General features: G+C 48.8%; 3 protein-coding genes across 4 annotated transcripts; 2 read left to right on the forward strand and 1 right to left on the reverse strand.

Moving 5' to 3' along the window:
* Window positions 1-7,791: 7,791 nt before the first annotated feature.
* Window positions 7,792-8,763, forward strand: LOC119291867 (monothiol glutaredoxin-S9-like). Its single transcript, XM_037570680.1, has one exon. The coding sequence runs from the start codon at window positions 7,929-7,931 to the stop codon at window positions 8,364-8,366; it is 438 nt and encodes a 145-aa protein (XP_037426577.1). The 5' UTR covers window positions 7,792-7,928; the 3' UTR covers window positions 8,367-8,763.
* A 5,112-nt stretch (window positions 8,764-13,875) lies between these two features.
* Window positions 13,876-18,261, reverse strand: LOC119291876. The gene is made up of 4 exons (XM_037570692.1): window positions 17,802-18,261; window positions 16,821-16,930; window positions 16,276-16,380; window positions 13,876-15,093 (listed from the first exon to the last, which is right to left on the reverse strand). The coding sequence occupies exons 1-4, from the start codon at window positions 18,154-18,156 to the stop codon at window positions 14,269-14,271; spliced, it is 1,395 nt and encodes a 464-aa protein (XP_037426589.1). The 5' UTR covers window positions 18,157-18,261; the 3' UTR covers window positions 13,876-14,268.
* A 91-nt stretch (window positions 18,262-18,352) lies between these two features.
* LOC119291884 (protein N-lysine methyltransferase METTL21A-like) lies at window positions 18,353-21,459 on the forward strand. Of its 2 annotated transcripts, none has more exons than XM_037570699.1 (2): window positions 18,353-19,149; window positions 20,971-21,459. In XM_037570699.1, exon 1 carries the CDS (start codon window positions 18,430-18,432, stop codon window positions 19,102-19,104), a length of 675 nt encoding a protein of 224 aa, XP_037426596.1. In that variant the 5' UTR covers window positions 18,353-18,429; the 3' UTR covers window positions 19,105-19,149; window positions 20,971-21,459. The 2 variants fall into 2 exon arrangements, with proteins under 2 accessions (XP_037426596.1, XP_037426599.1); XM_037570702.1 differs by lacking the exon at window positions 20,971-21,459 and adding an exon at window positions 19,979-20,964.
* Window positions 21,460-22,885: the final 1,426 nt, after the last annotated feature.

Below are 22,885 nucleotides of genomic sequence, written 5' to 3' on the forward strand. Positions count from 1 at the left end.
AGATCCGGGCATGGCGCGAAGCCCGGATCGCCTAGGGGCTACCTCCGGATGCACCGGGTCCAAAGAAGGAGGAGGAGGAGGATGTGGGGGACGCTGGCGACGCGGATCTGCAGGCAAAGCATCAGGCCATCCTCGATTCCCTTCGCCCGGAGCGCCGACTGGAGCTCCTTGAGCTGATTCGGGCGAGGCGCGAAGCCTGGATCGCCTAGGGGCTACCTCCGGATGTAGTGGATCCAAAGAAGGAGGAGATGTGGGGACGCTGGCAACGCGGGTCTGCAGGCGGAGCAAGAGGCCATCCTCGATTCCCTTCGCCCGGAGTCGGCTGCAGAGGCCAGACCCCGTCGCAGGACAGGAGATGGAGGTGCAGCAGGCTATGGAGGAGGTGAAGATGCTCGCCTACATGGACGAGATCGAGCAGGAGAAGGATGAGCCGGAGCCCTCCTACGCACCCGTCCACCCGACACCTGGCACCGATGCCATGGACATCTCCGATGACGAAGATTAGCTAGGGTAGTACGTAGGATTTTTTTTTACGTATTTTATATGGATCTAGAGGTTGAAATATGAGAGACTTGGATGCAGAGTAATTGTTAATTTAAAGCGTGACCGGTCACCTATCCGTGGATGCGTTCGATGCGTTCGAGAGATCGAATTTGTAAGTCCGGCTCCACGATCGGCTCAAGAAAAAATTTATCCCCAAAGATCGTCGTCGGCTCGTTGCTACCACCATACCATATCGTTGTCAACTTTTCATCCTTAGCTTCATCGCGATGGATGTATAATTCCCATTCGTTTATCACGTACGGTTGTCCCTATCGTGACGACCCATCCATATGTCAGATCAATGCGTAGGAAGGTTGAGAAAATCCCGCCGAATCGTAAGGTACGTGGAAGCTAGCTAGCTGCTCGTCCGGCAGTCTTGCGTGCATGCACACGCCTCACTGACGCAATTGGTTGTGTATGCATGCGCGGCACGGATCGGACGCTTCGTCCCTTCCGTGCCCAGCTATACAACTTGTGTACACATAATAGTTTTCGAACAAGGAACCCAGCTAAGCTAGCCCGAAATGGTTTTGGAAAACGTGAAGGCGCACGTCATGGACCGGCTAGAGCTATAGCTGGCTAGCTGGGGTTAACGTGCAAGAATGCCATGTTTCTAGAAGCCAACGCACTGTCGTCGCACTTGCACCCACCCTGCCGGTGTCCATCCGGCTGGGCTGGAATCGGTCACGGCGAAGCTGTGACTAAGGGCAATCTCTTGCCGTTGACCCCCAGAACGCATAAAAATCGTTTTCTGGAGGCGAGCCCGTGATACACTCAGTGCTGGAACGGTTTTGCGCCCAGTCGTCGCCCCCAGCTCGTTCCCAGGCGTTGAAATTGACCCACTTTGCAGCCCAATTTCGGCAAATAAAGGGCCCATATGGGCGAGAATAGGCCCATATTCGACGTGGTTTCGTCGTGTCTCGCCATTCAATTATCAACACAATTATTTCTTATCACATATTTCATTACAGAAAAATCAAATACTTCAACAAAATAGTACAACAACAAATAGTTCAATACAAATTATATAGTTCAACAAATAAAAACTCGTATTTTATCACACGGCGTCCCCTTTGAGCCTCCATAGGTGCTCAATCAGGTCTTTCTGCAGTTGATGATGCACCTGTGGGTCTCGGATCTCCTGACGCATACTGAGATAGGAAGTCCAAGTTGTCGGTAGCTGGTGATCAACTTCGGCTAGAGGACCCTGCCTGTAGTATGGTTCAGTGTCAAACACTGGGTCTTCTTGCTCGCTCTCGATGATCATGTTGTGCAAGATGATACAGCAAGTCATAATCTCCCACATTTGATCTTTGGACCAGGTCTGAGCGGGGTACCGAACAACAGCAAATCGAGATTGGAGCACACCAAATGCCCGCTCGACATCCTTCCTGCAAGCCTCCTGAAGCTTCGCAAACCAGGCGTTCTTGCCTCCTGCCACAGGGTTTGAGATCGTCTTCACAAATGTCGACCATCTTGGATAGATGCCGTCAGCTAGATAGTACCCCTTGTTGTATTGGTGCCCATTGATCTCGAAGTTCACCGGAGGAGAATGGCCCTCAACGAGCTTGGCAAAAACAGGAGAGCACTGCAGCACGTTGATGTCATTGTGAGTTCCTGGCATATCAAAGAAGGAGTGCTAAATCCAAAGGTCATGTGTGGCTACTGCCTCAAGCACCACACTGCAACCGCCTTTGGCGCCTTTGTACATCCCCTGCCAATCAAATGGGCAGTTCTTTCATTTCCAATGCATGCAGTCGATGCTTCCAAGCATCCCAGGAAACCCTCTTGCTGCATTCTGGGCTAGGATCCGACCAGTGTCTTCCGCATTGGGTGTTCTCAAGTATTGTGACCCAAACACTGCCACCACTGCCCGACAGAACTTGTAGAAACACTCTATGCTGGTGGACTCGGCCATGCGCCCATAGTCGTCGAGTGAATCACTGGGAGCTCCATATGCAAGCATCCTCATCACTGTCGTGCACTTCTGGATGGAGGTGAATCCAAGAGCGCTAGTGCAATCCATCTTGCACTTGAAGTAGTTGTCGAACTCCCGGATGGAATTCGGCTCATCCGATAACGACGCCGAAATGTTCTCTCGCCATGAAGTGGAGCATCGACGAAGTAGTCGGAGTAGAGCATGCAGTAGCCTTGGAGACGATGACAGTTCTTTGCTTTCACCCGCCCCGGCGCCGAGCCACCTCGCCGCGGCTTTTCATTGCTCGCCAGCAGCTGGGCGAGGGCGGCGAGCACCATGAGATGCTCTTCTTCCTGGACGTCGGCCGCGGCTTCCTCCTCCAGCAGCGCGGCGAGCTCTTCCTCCTCATCCGAGTCCATCACCGAGACAGGCAAAACGCCGAACACCTTGCGCTCGGTGGGCGTGTACCCGCCGTTAAACCGCGCCTCCGCGGCTGGAAACGGCGGCCGGAAACGTCCAACTGCTGTGGGAGGGGCTGCCGCGGCGAAGCGCTGCTATTTTCCGGCGGGGAATGACTATCTACCGGAGTAGGGCGGCGGCCGTCGCCGGGATATAGCTAGTGGTGGCCGAGGACGCGGGGGGTGCGAGGCGAGTCGGGGGAAGAAAACCTTAACTTTTCCCCTATCGGTGTCGGCCAGGCGTGCTTTTCCCTAGCGCCGGAGCCCCCAACTGCTCCTCAGCGCGCCGGGTTCGGCCTGTGACCGCCGGGCGAAAAAAAAGTCTGAACTGGCGATTTTCAGCGTCCTGAGAGTGCGACTGGACCGTTTTTTCGGCGTCGGTGCCGAAAAAGTGGCCTGGGGGTCTGTTGGGGACGTGGCTGGAGATGCCCTAACGCACACCTGATCGATGCCGTGATGCGTGACGTCTTGTCTAAATTCCGAAACCATGGACCGGCCGACGAGCCGGTCAAATAACTCAGGAGGCAGCACGTATATATGTAGCTAGGACGACGACGACGACGCATACCAAGTCATACGTGACATGTGCGGCCGATGCCGGCACGCCGAGACAAATACACCATTCATTGTACGTAGTATTCAACTGCTGCTAGCAGTTACGTTACGTACGTACTGCGAGTCGTCATGCGTGTCATGCAGACGGCATGCATGCGCGCACACGTCACGCCAGGTGATGATCGTCCTCTGGATGGAGACGGAGCAACCAATCGCGGCACGCACGCACTCACGCGCGTCATGCATGTCGATTTATGCATATATGTTTACGACCAGGTATGTATGTACGTATGTACGCAGATATCTATACCAATACGATTGTATACTCAGTAGTGTAGTGTATTGCTAGTACGTCCTGGTCGCGAGGGATGTCACGCGTGTCCACGTCGCCGGCTGCTAGCTTTGTATTCCTTCCGTTCTTAAATAAGTTTTTTTAGAAATTTCAATATGAATTACAAATGAATGTTTATATACGTAGTTTAGAGTGTAGATTAACTCATTTTATTTCATATGTAGTCCATTTTAAAATCTCTACAAAGACTTATATTTAGAAATGATGGGAGTAGTTCGTTATCCTGATCTAGCTGGATCGAGTGATCGAGATCATGCATGAATGGAGAGTTACACTGGAGCGAGCATCTGAAAAAGAAAAGGCTCCAGGTGCTGCTGCTGCTCAAATCGCCCTCTTTTCAAAGAACACGTAGGCAAGCGGTGAAGCAAATCGAATTGGGGAGATATAGAAGTAGTGGGGAGGCAGCGGAGTGGAGGAGGTGCCCACCAAAATCACGTCGTCGACCGCGACGCGCTTTTACACGATCTTCCTCCCAACACCGGCCGCCGGACGGCGCACTATCATCCAGCCTCAGAATGTTTCCAATCATGTTTAACTATCCCTTAACGGTATATTCTGCTGTGTCTACAGTAGAGGCTATTGTTCAGTTGACCTAGAAATTGTCATTCTCTCCCTGCAAAAAATAAAAGAGCAAAGAAACTGCCACGTCTTTGCCGACATTCATATCCATTACATGAGTAATGCATGATTCTAATTTATCTTATTTTAAAACGGAGGCATAAGCTTTTGCCTCATCTATTAATTAAAAAAAAAGAGAATAGAGTTTGTTGCACACCACCATTATTTCTAGAGGTCATTACTCTCCTGTTACGATACTACCCAAATTTTTCGCATCCGGAATAGTCCAAAGTCTTGTTCCCTCTTGATGGTACCAAAGATGATCGATGGAAGAGTGGACTTGTGTCAGAAGTCTGAAGACACATAAGTTTCTCTCATTCCAAATATTCAAACTAACAAGCATGATGAAAGAGGCCACAACCTTTCTATCGGGGTTGTTTTTGCCCAACATGTTGCACCACCAAATCACCAATGCCTCGGAGAGAGGCACTGGCCCACCAGCGTGCACACAACATGTGGCAAAACGGCCGGATTCTCTTCAGTGTCCCAAAGAATATCATCTCGGACACTGAAGAAAAACTATCCACTTAGAAGAGATTTTCAAGTCTTCACTCGAAGAAATAGGTTTGGATTGAGTACACACCGAAAACATAAATCTCAACTTTCTCTTAGACCCCTTAATAGTATGTTTTGACCTATGACTCAAATAGAAGAAAATGCAACCAGGACATCACATTCTTCATTATGCACTTATTCCTCGCTACGAGTTGATTGTTCTTCGAACAAGCATTCCAAGATATTCATTGTCATTACAAATTTTAGAGTCATAACTCTCATGTTAAACAAAATACTTTGGGACTTCCACCCATGTACACTCACAAATATATTAGTCGCTTACTTTTTTGTCATTAATCATCCAAATCCATGTAGGGGCACTAGATACACTTACAATCTTCTCTTTTTGGATGATTGATGTAACAATACCAGTTAAGCTTCAAGAGATGATAAATTAAGTTGGAAGTAGAAACATGAGGATCTTGAATTCGAAGATATAGAGGAAGCTCCCTCCTAAAGATGTGCATATCGAGGAATTTGCATTTGAATGCATTTGCACATGGTAGGTTTGAATTCTGGCGATCTCCTCTATATCTTGGAATTTCAGGGCATCCATTGCAATGTATAAACTTGCGAGGAACAATACAATGCATCTAACAGTGATCTCTGAGGAATAACCACATGCATATAATATAGCAATTTAAGCATGCATGAGGAATAAACGAGTTTAACGCATACAGATGATCACAGACTTAAGAGTGTTACAACACTTTATGAGGCAAATCAAAGTTCAAGTGTTGCAACCTCGAGGCAAAACCCACCAAAGGACCCACGAAGCTATTAACACATTGATCTCTCCCCCTTTGTCAACAAGTGACCAAAAAGGTCAAGAAAAAGTGGAAGACTACTCGTCCACATGCTCGAGGAAGATATCGATGAAGAATCCAACAACGAGGAGGAAGTCGAAAAATCAGCGATGATCAGAGCAGCTTCTTTGTCGGCAATAGGAGAAGTTGGGCCCGATGGAGTGTCTTGGCGTTGCAAGCTTGGATCAAATGCAGGCAATGCGACAGTGTCGTTGAAGTCACCAGGGGTGATCATGATCCCATCCGAAGAGCTTGACCGTGGCAGAGGAGGAGTTGCTCTGCAAACGAAGTTTCCGCAAGGAACATCACACGTCCGATGAAGCAAAGTTTTATCATTATCTAAAGTTATTTCTAATGCTAAAAGCGTCGAGTTCTTGTAATGCTTTAGCAAAAGTGCAAAGATTATCCTTGCCATCATGCTTGATATGCTTCGTTAGCGCTTGTTGTAGACGAACACGAATCTTGTGGTTTGAAGGTGGCTCATGGTTAGCTCTTGTACGACAGAAGGAAGGATCTATGCCACTGGATCAGGGCAAACACGCAAAGATGCTTGATCTTTGCTGAAATGGATTTGATGTGTTGGAGCTTCAGGATAAGGAACTTATTGAGAGGTGCCCACAATACCTTTGCCACAATCACTATGAGGAGCAGGAGGGAGACCACGAAATCGTGGTAGAAGATATTCATGAGAGGAAGGCTAGCACAACGGCCACTCACTGATACCTGCACTGGCTCATTGATGCGGAGCTGAGTGGAGTTTTTCTTCTTGGGAGGCCGAGTTTCAATTTCTTGAACCTTTCACTTTTTCCGAGTCACTGATGCAGCAATAACTTTCTTCAGAGAGGAAGGCTAGCACAATGATATTCTGCTTCTGAGTACATTCTAGAATGGCATTTGCTAGGCACGCTCACCGGGTGCTTTTTTTCTCAATATAACCTTTCTTCTCTTGCTTCGGCTCTTCTATGTTGAGCAAGATAGCATCTATCTGGCGGTCATCAAAACTGAACTCATATCAGCCAGCTTCATCTTGCCATTTTTCATCGACTATCAATTTCAACGTGAAGATTTTGTAGCTCATCCACGAAGGATGTCACTTCCTCAATTACGTCGTCGGAAAAAAGGCATTCCCTCGATGGGAGTGCACGGGTCTTCAGTCGAAACATCCATGAGATCGAGGATAGATGTAGGATGAAATAATTCAAATTCTCCTCCAGTAGGTTTTGAAGAGGAACATTCGGCAAAGCTCTCTTGCCGAGGTACGTTATACTTCTACGCCAGAGAAATTAAATCATCTGCACTGCCATATGCAGAGCTCTCCAGAGGTGTTTGCTGAGGCAGTGGTGTGGATGTGAGAATGCTACTCCCGCAGTCATTATGGGACGGAGGGAGTAGCATTGAGCTATCATGCGCTTCCCCTAAAAAAATGCAGCAAATATGCGTCCACATTTTTCATAGTATTCGAAAATTAAGAATATATCTCTACCACGCCTAAAAAATCACTCAGCTAGTATAAACAGACAGACTACTCCTTTTCAAAAACAAACAAACAAACAGATCACTGTTAGGACACATCATGCTCCTCATCCCCATCCTCCACACCTGATCCCAGTTCCTCCACGGCGTCCTCGTGCGGCACGGCAGCCGCCCCCGGTCCCACCCGCCAGTCACCAGGAGAGGTCCAGCCACCCCGGCAATCGTCACCGGCCACGTCGCCCCCGTCACGAGCGGGGCTCGCCGAACCACCGCGCGGTCTCACCCCGCAACCGCGGCTAACGCGCCGCCACGTCACGCCGCTCCCCGCGTCGCACCACTTTGCATGCACGCGCACACGGCCGCGCCGCGACCGGCGCGAGAAAGCCGCGGTCGCCGTCGTCCTCTCGCCGCGTGGGCCCCGCCGGGGAGAGAAACGCTCGCCACCGCGCCGGTGACGGGCGGGTGACGTACCCCACTTCCCGCCATGAGCTCATCGCGCTTTATATATCCGGCCTCCCAACGGCCATTGCCCATCACACCACCACGGACGCAAGCAAGCTGCGCAAGGCACCCAGCGGAAAAGGCAGCGGAGGAGGAAGAAGAAGAGCTCCATCGATCACGTGCGTGCGTGGCCCGGCCGTCCGATCGAGATGTACCAGGCGATCCCCTACAGCGCGGGGCGGCTGCCGGCGTGGCCGCGGCGGTCCGAGCAGGCCGAGGCCGACGGCGCGGCCGGCCAGGAGGGCGCGCTCGCCGACGCGGCGGCGAGGGGCGACGGCGGGGAGGCGGTGAGGCGGGCGGTGGCGGAGAGCCCCGTGCTGGTGGTGGGGAGGCGCGGGTGCTGCCTCAGCCACGTGGTGAAGCGGCTGCTGCAGGGGCTCGGGGTGAACCCCGCCGTCCACGAGGTCGCCGACGAGGCCGAGCTCGCCGCGGCGGTGGCCGGGGACGCCGGCGGCGAGGCCGTCGTCGCGCTGCCGGCGGTGTTCGTGGGCGGGAGGCTCCTCGGCGGCCTCGACCGGCTCATGGCCGTGCACATCTCCGGCGAGCTCGTGCCCATACTCAAGGACGCCGGCGCGCTCTGGCTCTGATCCTCCTCTGAGCAAAATCAAAGATGCATACGGGAGGTGGTACTACGGACGTACGCACAGCCGTTTGATCAGGAGTTAATCTTTTCTCCTCTTTTGATTTCTCCTTTTGACTCTTGAGATCATGTGAGTTACTGCTGCTCGATCTTCAGTCTCTCTTGATTGGGATCAATAATGGAGTACTAGTATGTACTAGCTAGCTATAGTTAGGCTTAAATTCTTTTGATTAGGGGATGAAAAGTTAGGAATTATCGTTTCATCTCGTGCTTATTTTCGACCACACGCTTGTAAGTACATGGATGAGTGAAGAGGAGTGTACTATTTAGCACTGTATAAATCATGGTCCTTTCATCATGCACATCGGTTTTCTAGATGCCAATTCATTTTGATTTTGAAGGTTTCTCTTAGCGGGCTTATGATGTTATCATGAAATGGCACTGTGTTGGATATTTGTAATCCATGGCAGGTGGTTGTTTGTTGCAGCCGATTTTCCCGGCTCTTGTTCTATAGTACTCCTTCTATTTCAAAATGTAAGACTTTTTTTTAATGCTACACGTACGGTTCACCACCACAACACTCAAGCTAAGCTGGTGCTAGCTGCAATTTAGTCGATGTCATGATGAATCTTATCAGTGCAACAACGACGTGTGACGTGTGATTTATCATCACGAGCTAACCTCACCCACGTGGCGCCCGCATGAAGCCAATCAACAAACTAATCATGATACATTTCTTATGAAGGTTTATTAATTCATTTCCACCCAGCAAAAAAATCCCCTCTCCTCTCTTCGGAGTGCTCAAATTGCCATGATTTTTCACATCTGCTAGAAGCCGTTTCCATTGTAGGGTTCATTTGGTTATTTATTTGCTCATGGTCCCTTTTGTGTTGTTGGTTTGAGCCAACAAACCCTCTATCCCACATGTGCGATGTGCCAGCCGTTTCTCCTTTCTATAATTTGTGAAACAACGATGCGACGACACACGATCAAAACACCCCGAATGAACAACACGAATACCCAAATGTCAAAATGAATGTTAGGTCGATGATGTGTGGGATCCCACATCAAATCCACAACCAAGACAATAAGAGCTCCCTTTTTGTCAACGTAGACAGCTCCCTAGGGAGTTTAGAGCAACTCCAGCAAAGTCGCCATGATGGGCAAATCGCTATGATAATCATGAATGCGGTGATTCCGGCTACAAAAACACACTCTAGCAGAGGCGCCATATCATGACATGCCATCGTAATTTGTGGAGCACTCTCCATATCTGGCCTCTAAACCTCCACAATTGGAGTCAAGGGGCTGCCTTTGGAGCACACTCCATGTGGTAGTTGTGTATGGTGGGAAAGAAACTTTACGTGGTCTCCCGTCTCATGTGGGATAACGTGAAAGTAAGGGAAAACGGATTTCCCATTGATAAATGGGTCCCGCATGTGGAGGCAGCTAAATATGGTGACTTTGAGTTTGTGCATAGTTGTCGCAGGCTTCCATATTCATTTAGAGCGCGCTTTATATTAATTATATTGAAGCTGCTGAGGTGATGCACAAACTCAATATGGAGACTCGCAGGGATGCACAAACTGAAACTAAATATTTGCATTATGCATTATGCATTATGGCATCGTCGGCATGGACTAGGATGGAGGGAAGTGGTCGGCGATAAATACGGCATGGAAGGGGAGGCGCTGGCGTGCGAGGGCAGAGTAGCGACAGGGGAAAATGTGGCTCGCACCAAACTATTCTTGGGATGGAGTGCACTCTGAAACATTCCCCCACAATGAAGACTCGCAGGCTTAATTTGGAGCGGCCTCATTATGCCGACCGCACATGGGATGATGACTCTACTAGACCGCTCTTTGCCCGGAAAAAACTAGACTGCCCTTTTCGACAAATATCGCCAAGCAGACGGTTATCATGGCATCAATCACCGTGATTCTGCTAAAATTGCTCTTAGAAGACGATAATGGTGTAACTTGCGGCAAGAAGCAAGATGTTCAGTCACACGTCGGCATGTCGGCCCCTAGGTGCGTGAAGTAGAAACCTACCTTGCAAAAAATGACAAGCTAGCCACGACTCAACGGCACGTACTATGTAAGAAAATACATAGATCGCTACCGTGGGTAGGTTCCGGTGGGGAAACAACGAGAACCCCATGAGTTGTCAAAGGGCAAAAATAAAAACCGCACGAAATGACATAGGTGCATGCGTGCATCCTTGTGTCGTTTCTCTTCTCCTTTTTTTTCGCTTGCTGTTGCCTGTTGGATGCGAGCAGATCGACAAGATCATGCGCGGCACGTACGTGCAGGTGCCCTACGTCAGACTGGCCGGAATGGCACTGCCCAACCAACTTTGGATAGGACCCGTTTGTCTCCACGAAACTGCTACTCAGACGACAGTGCTGTCCGATCTATGCACGACGTGCTAATCCAGCCGCTGGTGCCCTTCTCAATCATGTGCATGTCCGGCTGGATTTAAGTATCGTGCATGAATCGTGTGCATCGTGTCTTTTTTTTTTTGTCGTGTGTATAGCACTGCTGTTGTCTCCAGCGGAGAAGAAAATTCAACGACGTCTATTTGGAGTAAAGTACACAAGTCGTACCACGTAAGTAGGAACCAAAAATCCGAGTTCGTCATGAGAACTTGAGCTCAAGTGGCCAAGTTGTGAGCGAGACTCCCTGCACTCACCCACCCAAGATTATCCATACCCCCTAAAATTTCACACAGTAAAAGTGAAGTCAGTTTCCTGTTGAGTATTGAAACTTAACATGGAAATTCCCCAGCACCACTGCTAATCCGAGGTAGACGCCGATCAATCTATTGGCTTCAACAGTGAGAGCACTGACCAGCAGTAAGATGGAGATTGCGTACGTAGGAGGTAGGGCGAATATGAAATTGGCCTTTGACCATCTCCGGCGGGCAACAACCGTAGAACACATGCGTCGCTGGCGTGGCAATGCATCACGCCCATCCCGATCATGGGAATTCCGCCTTTTCTTCTAACGGGAAAACGACGTGATGATGATGATGATATACCCTCTCTCAGCTTCTCAAGAGTATTCCCTTGAGGTGAAAAGGGGTTACCGCATGCGCATGAGCTGGTGAAGCTGGCACGTCGCGCTCACGCGCAATTCGCCCGGATCCAGATGAGCTCAGCAACCCGAGAAGCACGAGGGCGTGAGCCAACGAACGGTGGGTGAATTGTGTTGAGAGAGAAAGGGACGGTGAAAAATATCAAACTGAAATGGTCAAGACTTTCCAGAAGATTTGCATCACTTGCGCTGAGCGAGTCTATGGCCAATGAATCGCCGGAAAGCATTCTGATGACGCTCAAAGCCTGAAAAATACACGCATGCATGGGCATGGCGACGACATTCAGGCCACTTGATTCTGATCGCTAGGTAGATCTGCTTTTCCTCGGAGCGTTCAATTTTTCTTTCGCAATTCCTATCATAATTGAATTGAATCAAATTATTTCTCAAGAAACTCATGTGAAATTCCCATGGATTTCCCGAGTTCCTTCCACGGCCTGAATTTCACCAGTAATGTACAGTAATCTTGATAAGGAGATGACATAACATCGACACGACGACTCTGGGAATCCAAATTACTGTTCCTGAGCTAGCACAATCTACAGGAGACGTGGTCACAGATTAATCGACTGATGTCACCCCAATGGGGCATCTAAAACTCTAGCAAGGAGTATTAAAAACGTGTAGAAGCAATCGTGTGACGACGACCCCGATCGACAGCAACGTTGTCGCGCCGGCCTACGTGGCGCGACGAAGGCCACGGTAGGACGACGTGGGGTGGAGATCCGGAGGATCGCACCCTGGCATCAACGTGTTTGACAAGTAGCTACCCGGTGGTTGGATGACAGTAGTACTTGATAATTAGAGATAGCACTTGATTAATTAGACAACTAGGAGTACGTACTACCGGTAATGGCCTGCCAAGACGAACGGTTCCTGGCCAGTTGATGTCACGCCCCTGCGCATGTGCTCATGGACATACGTCATGGATCATCAGGAAATGGGTTCCAGCCCATCCCAGTGGGAGGAGGATTTTGGGTAATCTATCAGGACCTGGTCTTTGTCAAGCAAAAATATGCAGCCTTTGTTAATTGAGGTACAATTGCTCAGAGAAAACAAGCATCCAGGCTTCTTTGGATGCTACCTATCAGGGTTTGGTGTCAAAAACGTTCTTATATTAGAGGACGGAGGGAGTACCTATGATTAATTAGGCTGCGGTGCTGCCCGAGCATCATCAAAGTCCAAGGGAATGAACCTATTCTATCCTCCCTTGTGCCAAACCGACAGGACGGAGTTGTGCTGGCCTATCACAACTTGCTTGATGCCCGAAACGAACATGGACCCTCCCTCTATAAGGCTGGCTGGAGCGGAACAAAAGCTAGCTAGATAGGAGGGTCAGGCATCAATATCATCATCATCATCGTCGTCGTCGTGGTGATGCATCGTTGTTGTGTACCACTACCTGTTTTGATGCCAGGGAACCCTTTTCTTTTCTTTAGAAGAAGAAGCACTTTATATTAGTGCAAAAATACCACATGGATATGCCGGTTTATTGGTCGCGATTTTCATATGTAAAAGCGCAGAGAATAAAAATGGAAACATAGCATGGTACAACTACAGAATACCCCTGGGAAGAAAAGCATGGCTATTTATCGGCTGCGATTTCCATTGTGTACGTGGTGAACTGACCTGCGATGCCGGGCGGCGTCTTATCCAGACACGGAGATGATGAAGCCATGGGATGATGGGCAAAGGGTGCTGCTGTCACGAGGTTGGCCCCGTGAAAGCAACCGGCATGTGTGCACCCTGGCTCCTGGATAGCCCTTGGGGCGATGCAAGGGCCAAATTGTGTTGTGTGTGTACAAATCATGATAATATCTGGATTGGGACATGGGCAGGGTGTCAAGATAGATGATAGGCTTCAGCGCAGCACGAACCTGGACAGACACAACAAAATGAGTGATGATGAAGGCAAAACAACTGGGCAGACACAACATGTGATGTCAATCAAAACGAATGGAACCTTTGCACGGATGAGCGCACCTCTCTGTCCAGATCAAGCAGAAGATACCACCATGAAGAAGAAAAGGCTTTGTTTGGACCACAGCGGTTGGTTTCTCCATGGCGAGGGAGGTGAAGGGGGTTCGGATGCCGTACCTTCGCCGCGAACATCTGGCACTTTAGAGTCCTTGAATCAGCTGAATTGCGGTGTTCTTGGTCCTTTGAGGTGGGTGGTATGCTTGATCCTTTGCAGATCATAAAGGGAAACAACTGAACCAGACAATGGTGTTCAGAAGCAGCGACTGTTGCAGGCTTCGCACTTGAGTTATCTGAATCCATCTGAAGCCTTCGAGCTCAAGAGGGATCAGGTGTACAAATCAGTGACCAAACTCAACAAACTTGCCGATATCAACATTTCCCCAGAATAAATGTAATCAGGAGGGGAGTGGGCATGCAACAGAAAAGTACATACAGGGAACAAAACAGAAAGACTGAAGTGTTTGCATTACTCTGTTAAATCAACAAATTAAGGGTGCAACGTACTACAAAGATGTGACTGAGTACAGGTCACGAAGGTACAGATCGACAGCTATAGATTTAACAGCAGCCAGCCTTCTGGACTCATGATCAGTATGGCAATAATGCAACATAACACAGGCCTAGCACCGAACTGACACGAGATGGCGAGTGAAGCGCATGGGTATCCATTTCTGCATTTCCATGGACCTCCACATTGACGGGTATATATATGGGAGCTTCTGAAGACAGCTTTCCAAAAAGGTTTGCTACTTAGTTTCATGAACTGAACAAAAGCACAGTAGGCCCCTAAAGCCAACTGGCACCTCTTCACGATCGAAAGTGTTTCTTCTACCTCTACAGTGAGTCAAACCACAAATCAAAGTCAGCCGATACGTTCGAGGATCCAGAAGGTGGAGGTGCGTTGGCATTCGAGATGTTCTGTTGCCCCTGTACAGGTGTAGCTTGTTTCTGGTCACTCAGGCAGAAAGGGGTGTTGGAAAGCAAATCATCCACAGAATCATCGATAGATGTTACATCAATCTGCTTGGCATATCTGAAGTCAACGTTGCTGTTGGAGTCAAAAGTTGGGCGAGAAGATAAACTTGATGCAGCAGAACCATCATTCTGGACAGATAAGCATGTCTCTGAAAGCAAGGCATCTAGATCATCATCAACAGGAGAAAGTGCCAGCGATTTGGACGTGGTGCTGCTAGACGTGACTTTATCATTTGACTCATTGATCTTCATACCTACCAAAGCAGAACTACTTCCAAACGACTCATCTAAGCTGGAGCTGGAAAGGTGAGTTCCATCGAGTGAATTAAGAAGCATATCGAGCTCTTCCTCTGGAGCAACCATCCCAAGCTTCGACTGTTCTCTATGCCCTGCATTTGGAACAGTAGCTGTGATTCCTGTGTAGGCTTCAGTGTCTGAATGCATAGGTCGAGGAATAACTTTGAGTGATGTTGTAGCTTCTTCTTCTGCAAAACATTCCGACTGATGATGTGTTTTCATTGGGTCATCAGAATGAATGTTGCTGGCATGGTCAGGACTAACAGCATCTTTCCCAGGCTTTATGTCCCTGAAGTTATGTTGAACCAAACTGCCTTTAGCATCAGACTCCAATGTTGTGCCCAACTGAATCAGTATTTCATCATCTTCGTCTTCAGAAGCAACAGCCTAGGGAATAACAAGATGAATCGGCTTAGGAGAAATCAGATGAACAGATGGATATCAAGTTAAGCTGAACGGCTTTGAAAGAGTCTTAAGCATACATCCATGTTTAGCATACAAGATCATAATGTCACCAACTCAATATTTATAAAATAGGCACATGCATACAACTTCGGGGTCCTGGCTCCTGGAATTAGGACCTTATGGACACATGCATCAATATTGATGCCTTGATGGCTCAGATGAACACCTCAACAGGTCAACAGCAGCTTTATCTCAATACTGTATGAACCATATAGACGACAAATTAAGGGCGGAGGGTTTAATCATCCAAGTGTAATCGGCCAAACAGTGAAATAGGGATAAAATGTCTACTCAAACTCATTGCCCTATATAATCATTATGGGTGGGTACTGCTCCAATGAAAGGAACAAACGTGCTCCTCCAATGAAAATAACATCATCGGAATAATACAGAAGCTTATATAAATTTTATTGCTTCAATTAGCGACAGAGTATGTAGTGCAGGAAATTGCCGTGATAGTGAATGCAGCAACAAGCAGTGGCCAGAATAGCCAAAAGGTCAGATGCTGAAGCACCCTATCCTTGTTGCAGAAAATTGGTAGATCAGCGGAGAAAATGGTAGCATAACAAGGCAGATGGGTTAGCTAGATGGTTTGCGAAAGTGCACATAAATATTTAGATTGCAGCAATTGATAAGGTTTGCATACCAAATGCATATGTTTATGGTAGTGTTCGTCAGGAAATATGAATTTAGATTGAAGGTTTCTTCGTGTACAGATTGGATTAGAGTTTATCATCCATTTTCATTGAATATAAGATGGACCTCTCCAAAATCTACCAAATCATCAATTCGTTTACACCTCATAATATATTACATGTGAGATAAACTACTCTATCTATCAGCAAACTTGCTGCACCTAATGCCAAAATCTACCACAATTAATTTACTTCATTGCCATTTGTCAAAATTAACCTCAGAGGTTATTATAAAACTGGAAACTACCAACTGAAAGGAAAGTACCAATACGAAACAAATTTAGCAACTGGAAACAGAAATCGCAGTACTGTTTTTACTAAAAGAAGGCAATCTTAGTACTCTTCCATGATTCAATATTTATAACATCTGCGAAGCTGGACACGGTAGCAATAGAACAGAATGTAGTACCAGATCCTCGGGTAGTAAATCTTCTTCCATAAAAAGTCTCTGGGAGAGCTTAATCTTTGAGAGCTTGGTGGCCAATGCATGGAGATCCATGGAGAGAAAAGGCACCTGAAATTAGAAGATCGTAAGTAAAAAACCACAAGGGTCCACCAATCCAAATAAAGTTCTACATTACTTCATATCCTTATCTGTTCAACAATCTAATACGCTAATATTGACTATTTGATCCAAACACATTTTCCTTCCATAAACTTTGACAGGATGCTCAGACAAGGAAGGGACCAAGGGCAACTCCTGCCAGAATCCCATGCATTTTTGAACAAAATATTTGCTCCCAGAAAATTATCTATACCTGGACCCTGCGCAAGCGGGAGCTACATGCACCAGGTTGCCCCTTAATTTTAACACAATATCAAACCCAACGCTTGTGTAGAAAGGCAGGGATTGGACCTAAACATCACCTATCCAAACAAGCATCAAACCAGGTTGTAGATTGCGTAAAATAATACATTTCACAAACATGATATAGCAAAGTAGCAGATCTGTACCTCAAAATCTGGTGCTAAATCATCCTCTAATATGAAATTATCGTCTTCAAACCAGGACATGATCCCTTCCCCTTTAGCCTCAAGCATAGATGTAGAAGCCTGCATAAAATCTAGAAAAGGAAACATAAATGAAAGTCTTAGCACCACTACAATAAAAGCAGTCTCATAAACAATGGGCCACATCCTAATGAACATGTGGTGCTATGTTCAGCGCGTAAAAACAGAATCCACATATCAATTTTGCCAACATTATGTGTTAACTCACTGTGGTAGGGAATTTTTAATATGAGTCCAAATCAATCAAGGGATATATGCTCAATTCCAGCCCTTATAATAACACAGTAGCTAATGATGAAATGCAAAGTATACCTTGTGATGTTTGATGCACTCAATTCTAAGTCTCGGTATTAACACGATTAGGAACAGAACATATTTTACATTAGCATTGGCAGCACAGATTAAGTCATATTTGAAGCAATGATAGCACGGATCACCTAATTGACCTAAACATGATTGAAGCGACGAACTGAATAAGCTTGCTCAATGAACAGAGGGAGGTAAATAACATAATCCACACTCAATTTACAGAAAAACTATGAAACAGAGGGTGAGTATCAGGCACGATATTGTTGGAATTTTCAACACTGCACATAATCAATCTGTCGGGCATCTTCTTAATCCCAGTCCTAACAAGAGCACCGTAATTACTACTGAAATGCAGAGGATGCCTTGTGATGTTTGATGTACTCGATTCTAACTTGGCGCCGCCGTTAACATGAATAGGAACAAATTAACAAAGCATTCCTTACTTTAGCAAGTGTTCGCACTACAAATCTAGGCGTATTTAGAGGAAGGATCGCACAATTGACCTAAGCATGTTTGAAGCGACGAACTGAATAAGCTTACTCAATGAACAAACAGCGGCAAAAGATGCTGAAAATAAATCAGAAGTGGCAGCCGAAGCTGGCGGCGAGAGCTCACCAAATGGGGAGTCCTGGGAGGCGAGCCGGCTGGCCGCGCCGAGGCCCCGCTCCTCGAGGGGCTGGGCCCGGGCCTGCTCGAGCAGGAAGGCGAAGTCGGCGCCCTTGCTCCGCGGCGCCACCTCGCCGGCCCATTCCGCGGCGTCGTCGGCCTCGGGTTCTTCCTCGAAGCGGTCCCAGTTGGAGGGGAGGTTGCGGCTGCGGGGGGCGGAGGAGGAGGAGCCGCCGCCGCCCCCGCCGGCGGCGGCAGCCGCGCGCTTCTGCTTGTGCGCCGCGGCCGCCGCGGGGGTCTGGTGGGTCCGGCGGCCGTGCACCGTGTGCGAGCGCTTCGACCTCGCCGCCGCCTTGGGATCCATCGGAGGGGAGCAGCGGAGGGAGGGTTTCCGCTGGCTTCGGCGGTGTGTCTCGATTTGCAGTTCAACCCCTGATAGTCTTCGTAAGAACAAATGTGTGTTCACTTGTTCACCGAGGGTCCTGTATAAATTATCAGGGGTATATTTATGATTATACACTTTCACGAGGGCTCTTAAGCCTTTAGGACCCAAGGACAGTTCCTCAGAGGACAGAGCAGAGAGCCCAGGTAAAACCCTTCCCTTCCGTGGCTGGCTTGACGGGCGGCGGCGGCGGCGATGCGGTTCACGGCGTCTCCGGTGGTGGAGCTGCCGGTGGGCGGCGCGGTGCTGAGCTTCGAGCAGGACAACGACTCCTTCGAGGTGGGCACCTCGGTCTGGAACTCCTCCCTGGTCCTCGTCAAGTTCGCCGAGCGCTGCCTCGGCGACGCGGCTCTGCCCTTCGCCGACGCGCTCCGCTTCGCGGGTGCCCGCGCCATAGAGCTCGGCGCCGGGTGCGGGCCCGCCGGCATGGGGCTCTCCCGCCTCGGCCTCGCCGACCTCGTGCTCACCGACACCGCCGCCGTCCTCCCGGCGCTCCGCCGGAACCTCCGCCGCAACCGCCGCCACCTCCCGCGCGCGCCCCGCCTCGCGCAGCTCCACTGGAACTGCCCCGCGCACCTCGCCCAGCTCGCCGCCCCGCGCCGCTACGACCTCGTCGTCGCCGCCGACGTCGTCTACGTCCAGGAGTCCGTGCCCCACCTCGTCGCCGCCATGGACGCGCTCGCCGACGCCGAGCGCGGCGTGGTGCTCCTCGGGTACCAGATCCGGTCCCCCGAGGCGCACCAGGCGTTCTGGGACGCCGTTCCGGCCGCCTTCCCCGTGATCGAGAAGGTGTCCCGGGAGCACCTCGACCCGGAGTACGCCTTCGAGGAGTCCGATGTGTTCATACTCCGCAGGAGGCCGCGGCAGTGAGATTTATTCTTGTTGCCAAACATTTGCTCGTCATTTACATAGCAGGTTTGCAAGAATTGCTTATTCCAGTTCAAAAGTATGAGTATTTAGTTGTGATGGCTGGTGAAGGCCTCTGATATACAGTGCTGAATGTTTGGCTTCCATGGGTTAATGTTTAAGTAACATGTTAAGTTTCGCCTATTCTTTGCGGTGTAAACATGTCAGGTATTTCAAGTTCATGATCGCATTTGTCTGTTGCATTGTGTTTGTGTGATCGACAAAAAAGAATTCAATGTGTAGACTTAATGGAGTTGTGGTCACTAAGCATCTTAACACGCAACTCCTGTGTCAAAATCAAATCTTCTTGTGAGTGACACTCTGCCTTGATGAACTGATGAAATGCCCCTCTTTCCAACTAGGGTAAGAGATTAACTGAATGTGACTTTAAATTCAGAGATAATTGACTCAACTTCTGTGTCGAAATCACTTTGCGAGTGACACTCTGTTTTGATGAACTGATGGAAAACTGGAAATATCCCTCCTCCCAACTTGTGCAAGAGATAATTGAATGTGACTCCTGGGGTATGCAAAATCTGGCTGAGTACACTGAGAGGATTTCGCCATGTCTTCTACTATCGTTTAAAGCAAATATGTTGCTGCTGTGGTTTTATCGAAGAGTGGTTAAAACCTGATAAGATTTTTGAAGGAGCCACTAGTTCTGGCCTTTTGGGAAGTGCGGTGCTTATAATGGCTTGAACTTAAAAATACAATGTTTCTGTTTCCGCCCATGTAGTTCCTTTTGGCACATTGAAACCATGCTGTATGCCGATTGCGCCCTTGATGGGGCGAATCGAGTTCCATTTCCCCTTTTTACTGTTTGGTGTTGAACTTGAAGGGTGACTGGATTCAAGGGAGTGAATTGTCCATCATGGATGTGTCGTTGAAGCCTGGAACAAACCATGATGCCGTGGGACTTGCACGTAGGCATGTGTCCAGCCTGAAGTATGCCTCTTGCCTGGGTTATGTCTCGGGGAGCTGTACCACGAAGAGGCCTCAGATGATTAAACAGTTTATGCTCTGCTCATATTTGTCGCATTTTGTAGGGAGTATGGTCAGCCTTATGTTGATCTTTTGGGAACTTTATTTAGATCTCTCTAGGAGTAAGACCTGAGCATGGACAGACCGACTTATTGAAAGCAATCAGGTGTAGCTTGGGCTCCAGTTCTCCACCCAAAACCCGGTCCAAAAGGCCAAAACTTGTGAAATGTTTTATTGATCGGATATAAAGTCTTGTAGATACAAGATATACTCCCTCCATTTCCACATGAATTCGCATATTAGGTCTCACATCAGAAACATGATGTTCTTTGTCTGGGCACCTCTGGTCTTATTTCATCCGGCACCTCTGGGTATTTGGATTCTTCAAAGGTAGTATTAGTTATTATAGCAGCTGTATATGAACATATACAGCTGTGGTGTCTATGATGTTTAAAGGCAATAAGTTATGGTGGAATGGAAATTGTATGATAAGTGCAGTAAGTATAGCAGGTGTATGTGTCGTTCATGCTATGATCTGGCTCAAGCTTATGGACACTATTTCTAAGTCGGATTGTGCTGTGTAAACCAAGGTAGGTATTTTATGTTTCCAAACAGCTTCGATGATACCAAGCAGAGGACAGGAAGCACTGCTGACCTTCTGCGCTTGCAGTAGCCTGGTGAGCGTTGGGCTTTGCCCTGTCAATCGTGGTCTCGGGAAGTGGGGTTTTCTGGCTTATGACCTTGAGCCCTTTGGCGTGTGTCTCTGCGATGCACTCTACTAGCCTAATTTCTGGATGAGACTTACAATACAACTGTAGTGACTAATTCTGTTTTGTATGGATGCTCCAGGTAGTACACTACTGGAAAAAAGCGTCGAGGAAAGAAGAGATCAAGATGGTCTTGTCTGGTAACAACAGGAGCGCATTGGACTATTGGAGGGAGGTTCTCGTGCAGGCTGAGCAGATGAGGAAGGAGCTCAAGTTGAGTGAGAAGGGGGATGGTATATGTGAAGGGGATATTGGAAACATGGGCAATAGCTTGATATATGTGAGTCGTGCAGTAACCAAACAAAACCGTTCAACCCAGGTTTTCCTGTGATGCACTGCAGCCTAACTGTAGTTTGTATCCAAAGCCCGGATGCTTGTGCTTCTCTCCCTGTTTGTAGCTTGGGGTTTTCCTTTCACCGACCGCATGTATAATTTTGCTTAACAAAGACCAGGTCCTGATTAGCCAGAATGTTCCTTCCACCAGCTAGGATGGGCTGGAAGACATGGCAGTGATCCATGACGTATTCATGAGTCGTTCAGGCAAAAACCATTGCTGGTAGAACACCGATAATGTGTGTGTCATCCAACCACGAAGCTGGGCACTTGTTCAAACCTTGTTGATGCCCAGGATGTGATGATCTCCAGTAAATTCAGGCCGTGAAAGGCACACTGGAGATTTCGGCCCGTTCACGGCGGGAATCTGAAGAAAAGATAGATCCGCCTAACAATTCGGCATCGGCAAGTATCAAGTGTGCAGGAACTTACGTCTAAAACAAAGGGTACAGGAACTAGATCAAGACGCGAGGTTCCCCTTCCCAAACCGTTACGATGCGACGTTCGAAGCCGAGGGCGATCACCCAGCGGACGCAATGCCGCCAGGAGGAGGAGGAGGAGGAGCAGACGAAGGAGAAGGCGGAGGTGGAGGCGAGCACGGGCACGGGGAACCGCCGACCACCCACGGAGACGGAGGCTGCGACGAGGAGGATCCACCCCGTTCTTCTCTGCCGCCGTCGTCCCCGAGGTTCGCGCCCCCATACCTCTCCCATAATCGATCTGGTAGATGAACTGGGACCTAGCCCAATCGGTCTGTGCTAAACGAATCGCCTCTGCCTTTTTTTCAGAATAAGAAGAGGGAGCACGAGCAGGCCCAGGTGTTCATCCCGGAGGGCGTCCTCATGGAGATCCTGTCGCGGGTGCCCTACAGGTCGCTATGCCGATTCAAGTGCGTGTCCAGACTCCAGACCATGGCTCGCCCTCTGCTCCGACCACGGCGTCCGCAAGAGGTCGCCGCAGACGCTCTCCGGCTTCTTCCATTTTAACCGCGGTTGGCGCTTCCACAATTTGTCCGGGAAAGGCCCTCCCATGGTCGACCCCGACCTCCCTTTCTTGCGCGGCACCTACGGACACTTTGAGGTCGAACAATGCAGCACCAGCCTTCTCCTCTGCAGATGCTGGAAAGCACCCCATCCTAAGCTACTCGGTTGGAATTCGTTTCCGAAAGGCAGGGTTGTTGAGCGCTTCAGATGGGGAATTATGTCGTCTGCAATCCTGCTACTCGGCAGTGGGCTTTGCTGCCTCCTGTTCCTCCTGTAGAATTGCACAACCAGAAGCAGGCAGATGATGACCTTTTCCGTGCCATCACAGGCCACTACTTTTTGGGTTCTGATCCAGCCGTTCCATCACGCTTTGTGGTGTTTGTGCCCGTGTTTGGCATCGGCCTGCCGATGACATGGATCTACCCATCAGAAACTAGAGAATGGGCTTCCATCCGGTGCCAGTTGGATGCTTATGTTAATAATCCACGGTGCTTCTTTTTGAATGGCACTATCCTTTATTTTTGTAACTTCCTTTCAATAGTCACGGTGAACATGGAGGGAAATGTGTGGCGGGAAATGAAATTGCCACCTGCCATGACAAACATATATCTTGGTCCTTCCTTTGGGCAGTCCCAAGGATGCCTGTATGCTTGGCGGATGTACGATTGCCAACTCTCTGTT

The sequence above is a fragment of the Triticum dicoccoides genome, chromosome 1A (assembly GCF_002162155.2).
Source record: "Triticum dicoccoides isolate Atlit2015 ecotype Zavitan chromosome 1A, WEW_v2.0, whole genome shotgun sequence".
In the NCBI taxonomy this organism is placed as follows: domain Eukaryota; kingdom Viridiplantae; phylum Streptophyta; class Magnoliopsida; order Poales; family Poaceae; genus Triticum; species Triticum dicoccoides.

Bases quoted from the DNA above. Each gene is read 5' to 3' on its own strand.
- LOC119291876 (XM_037570692.1), bottom strand. From the start codon at position 18,156: ATGGATCCCAAGGCGGCGGCGAGGTCGAAGCGCTCGCACACGGTGCAC. The intron at 16,931-17,801 runs GTGAGCTCTCGC...TTCCTTTTCTAG, and splicing joins CTCCCAGGACTCCCCATTTG to ATTTTATGCAGGCTTCTACA. The intron at 16,381-16,820 runs GTACAGATCTGC...TTCTAATTTCAG, and splicing joins ATTTAGCACCAGATTTTGAG to GTGCCTTTTCTCTCCATGGA.
- LOC119291867 (XM_037570680.1), top strand. From the start codon at position 7,929: ATGTACCAGGCGATCCCCTACAGCGCGGGGCGGCTGCCGGCGTGGCCG.
- LOC119291884 (XM_037570699.1), top strand. From the start codon at position 18,430: ATGCGGTTCACGGCGTCTCCGGTGGTGGAGCTGCCGGTGGGCGGCGCG.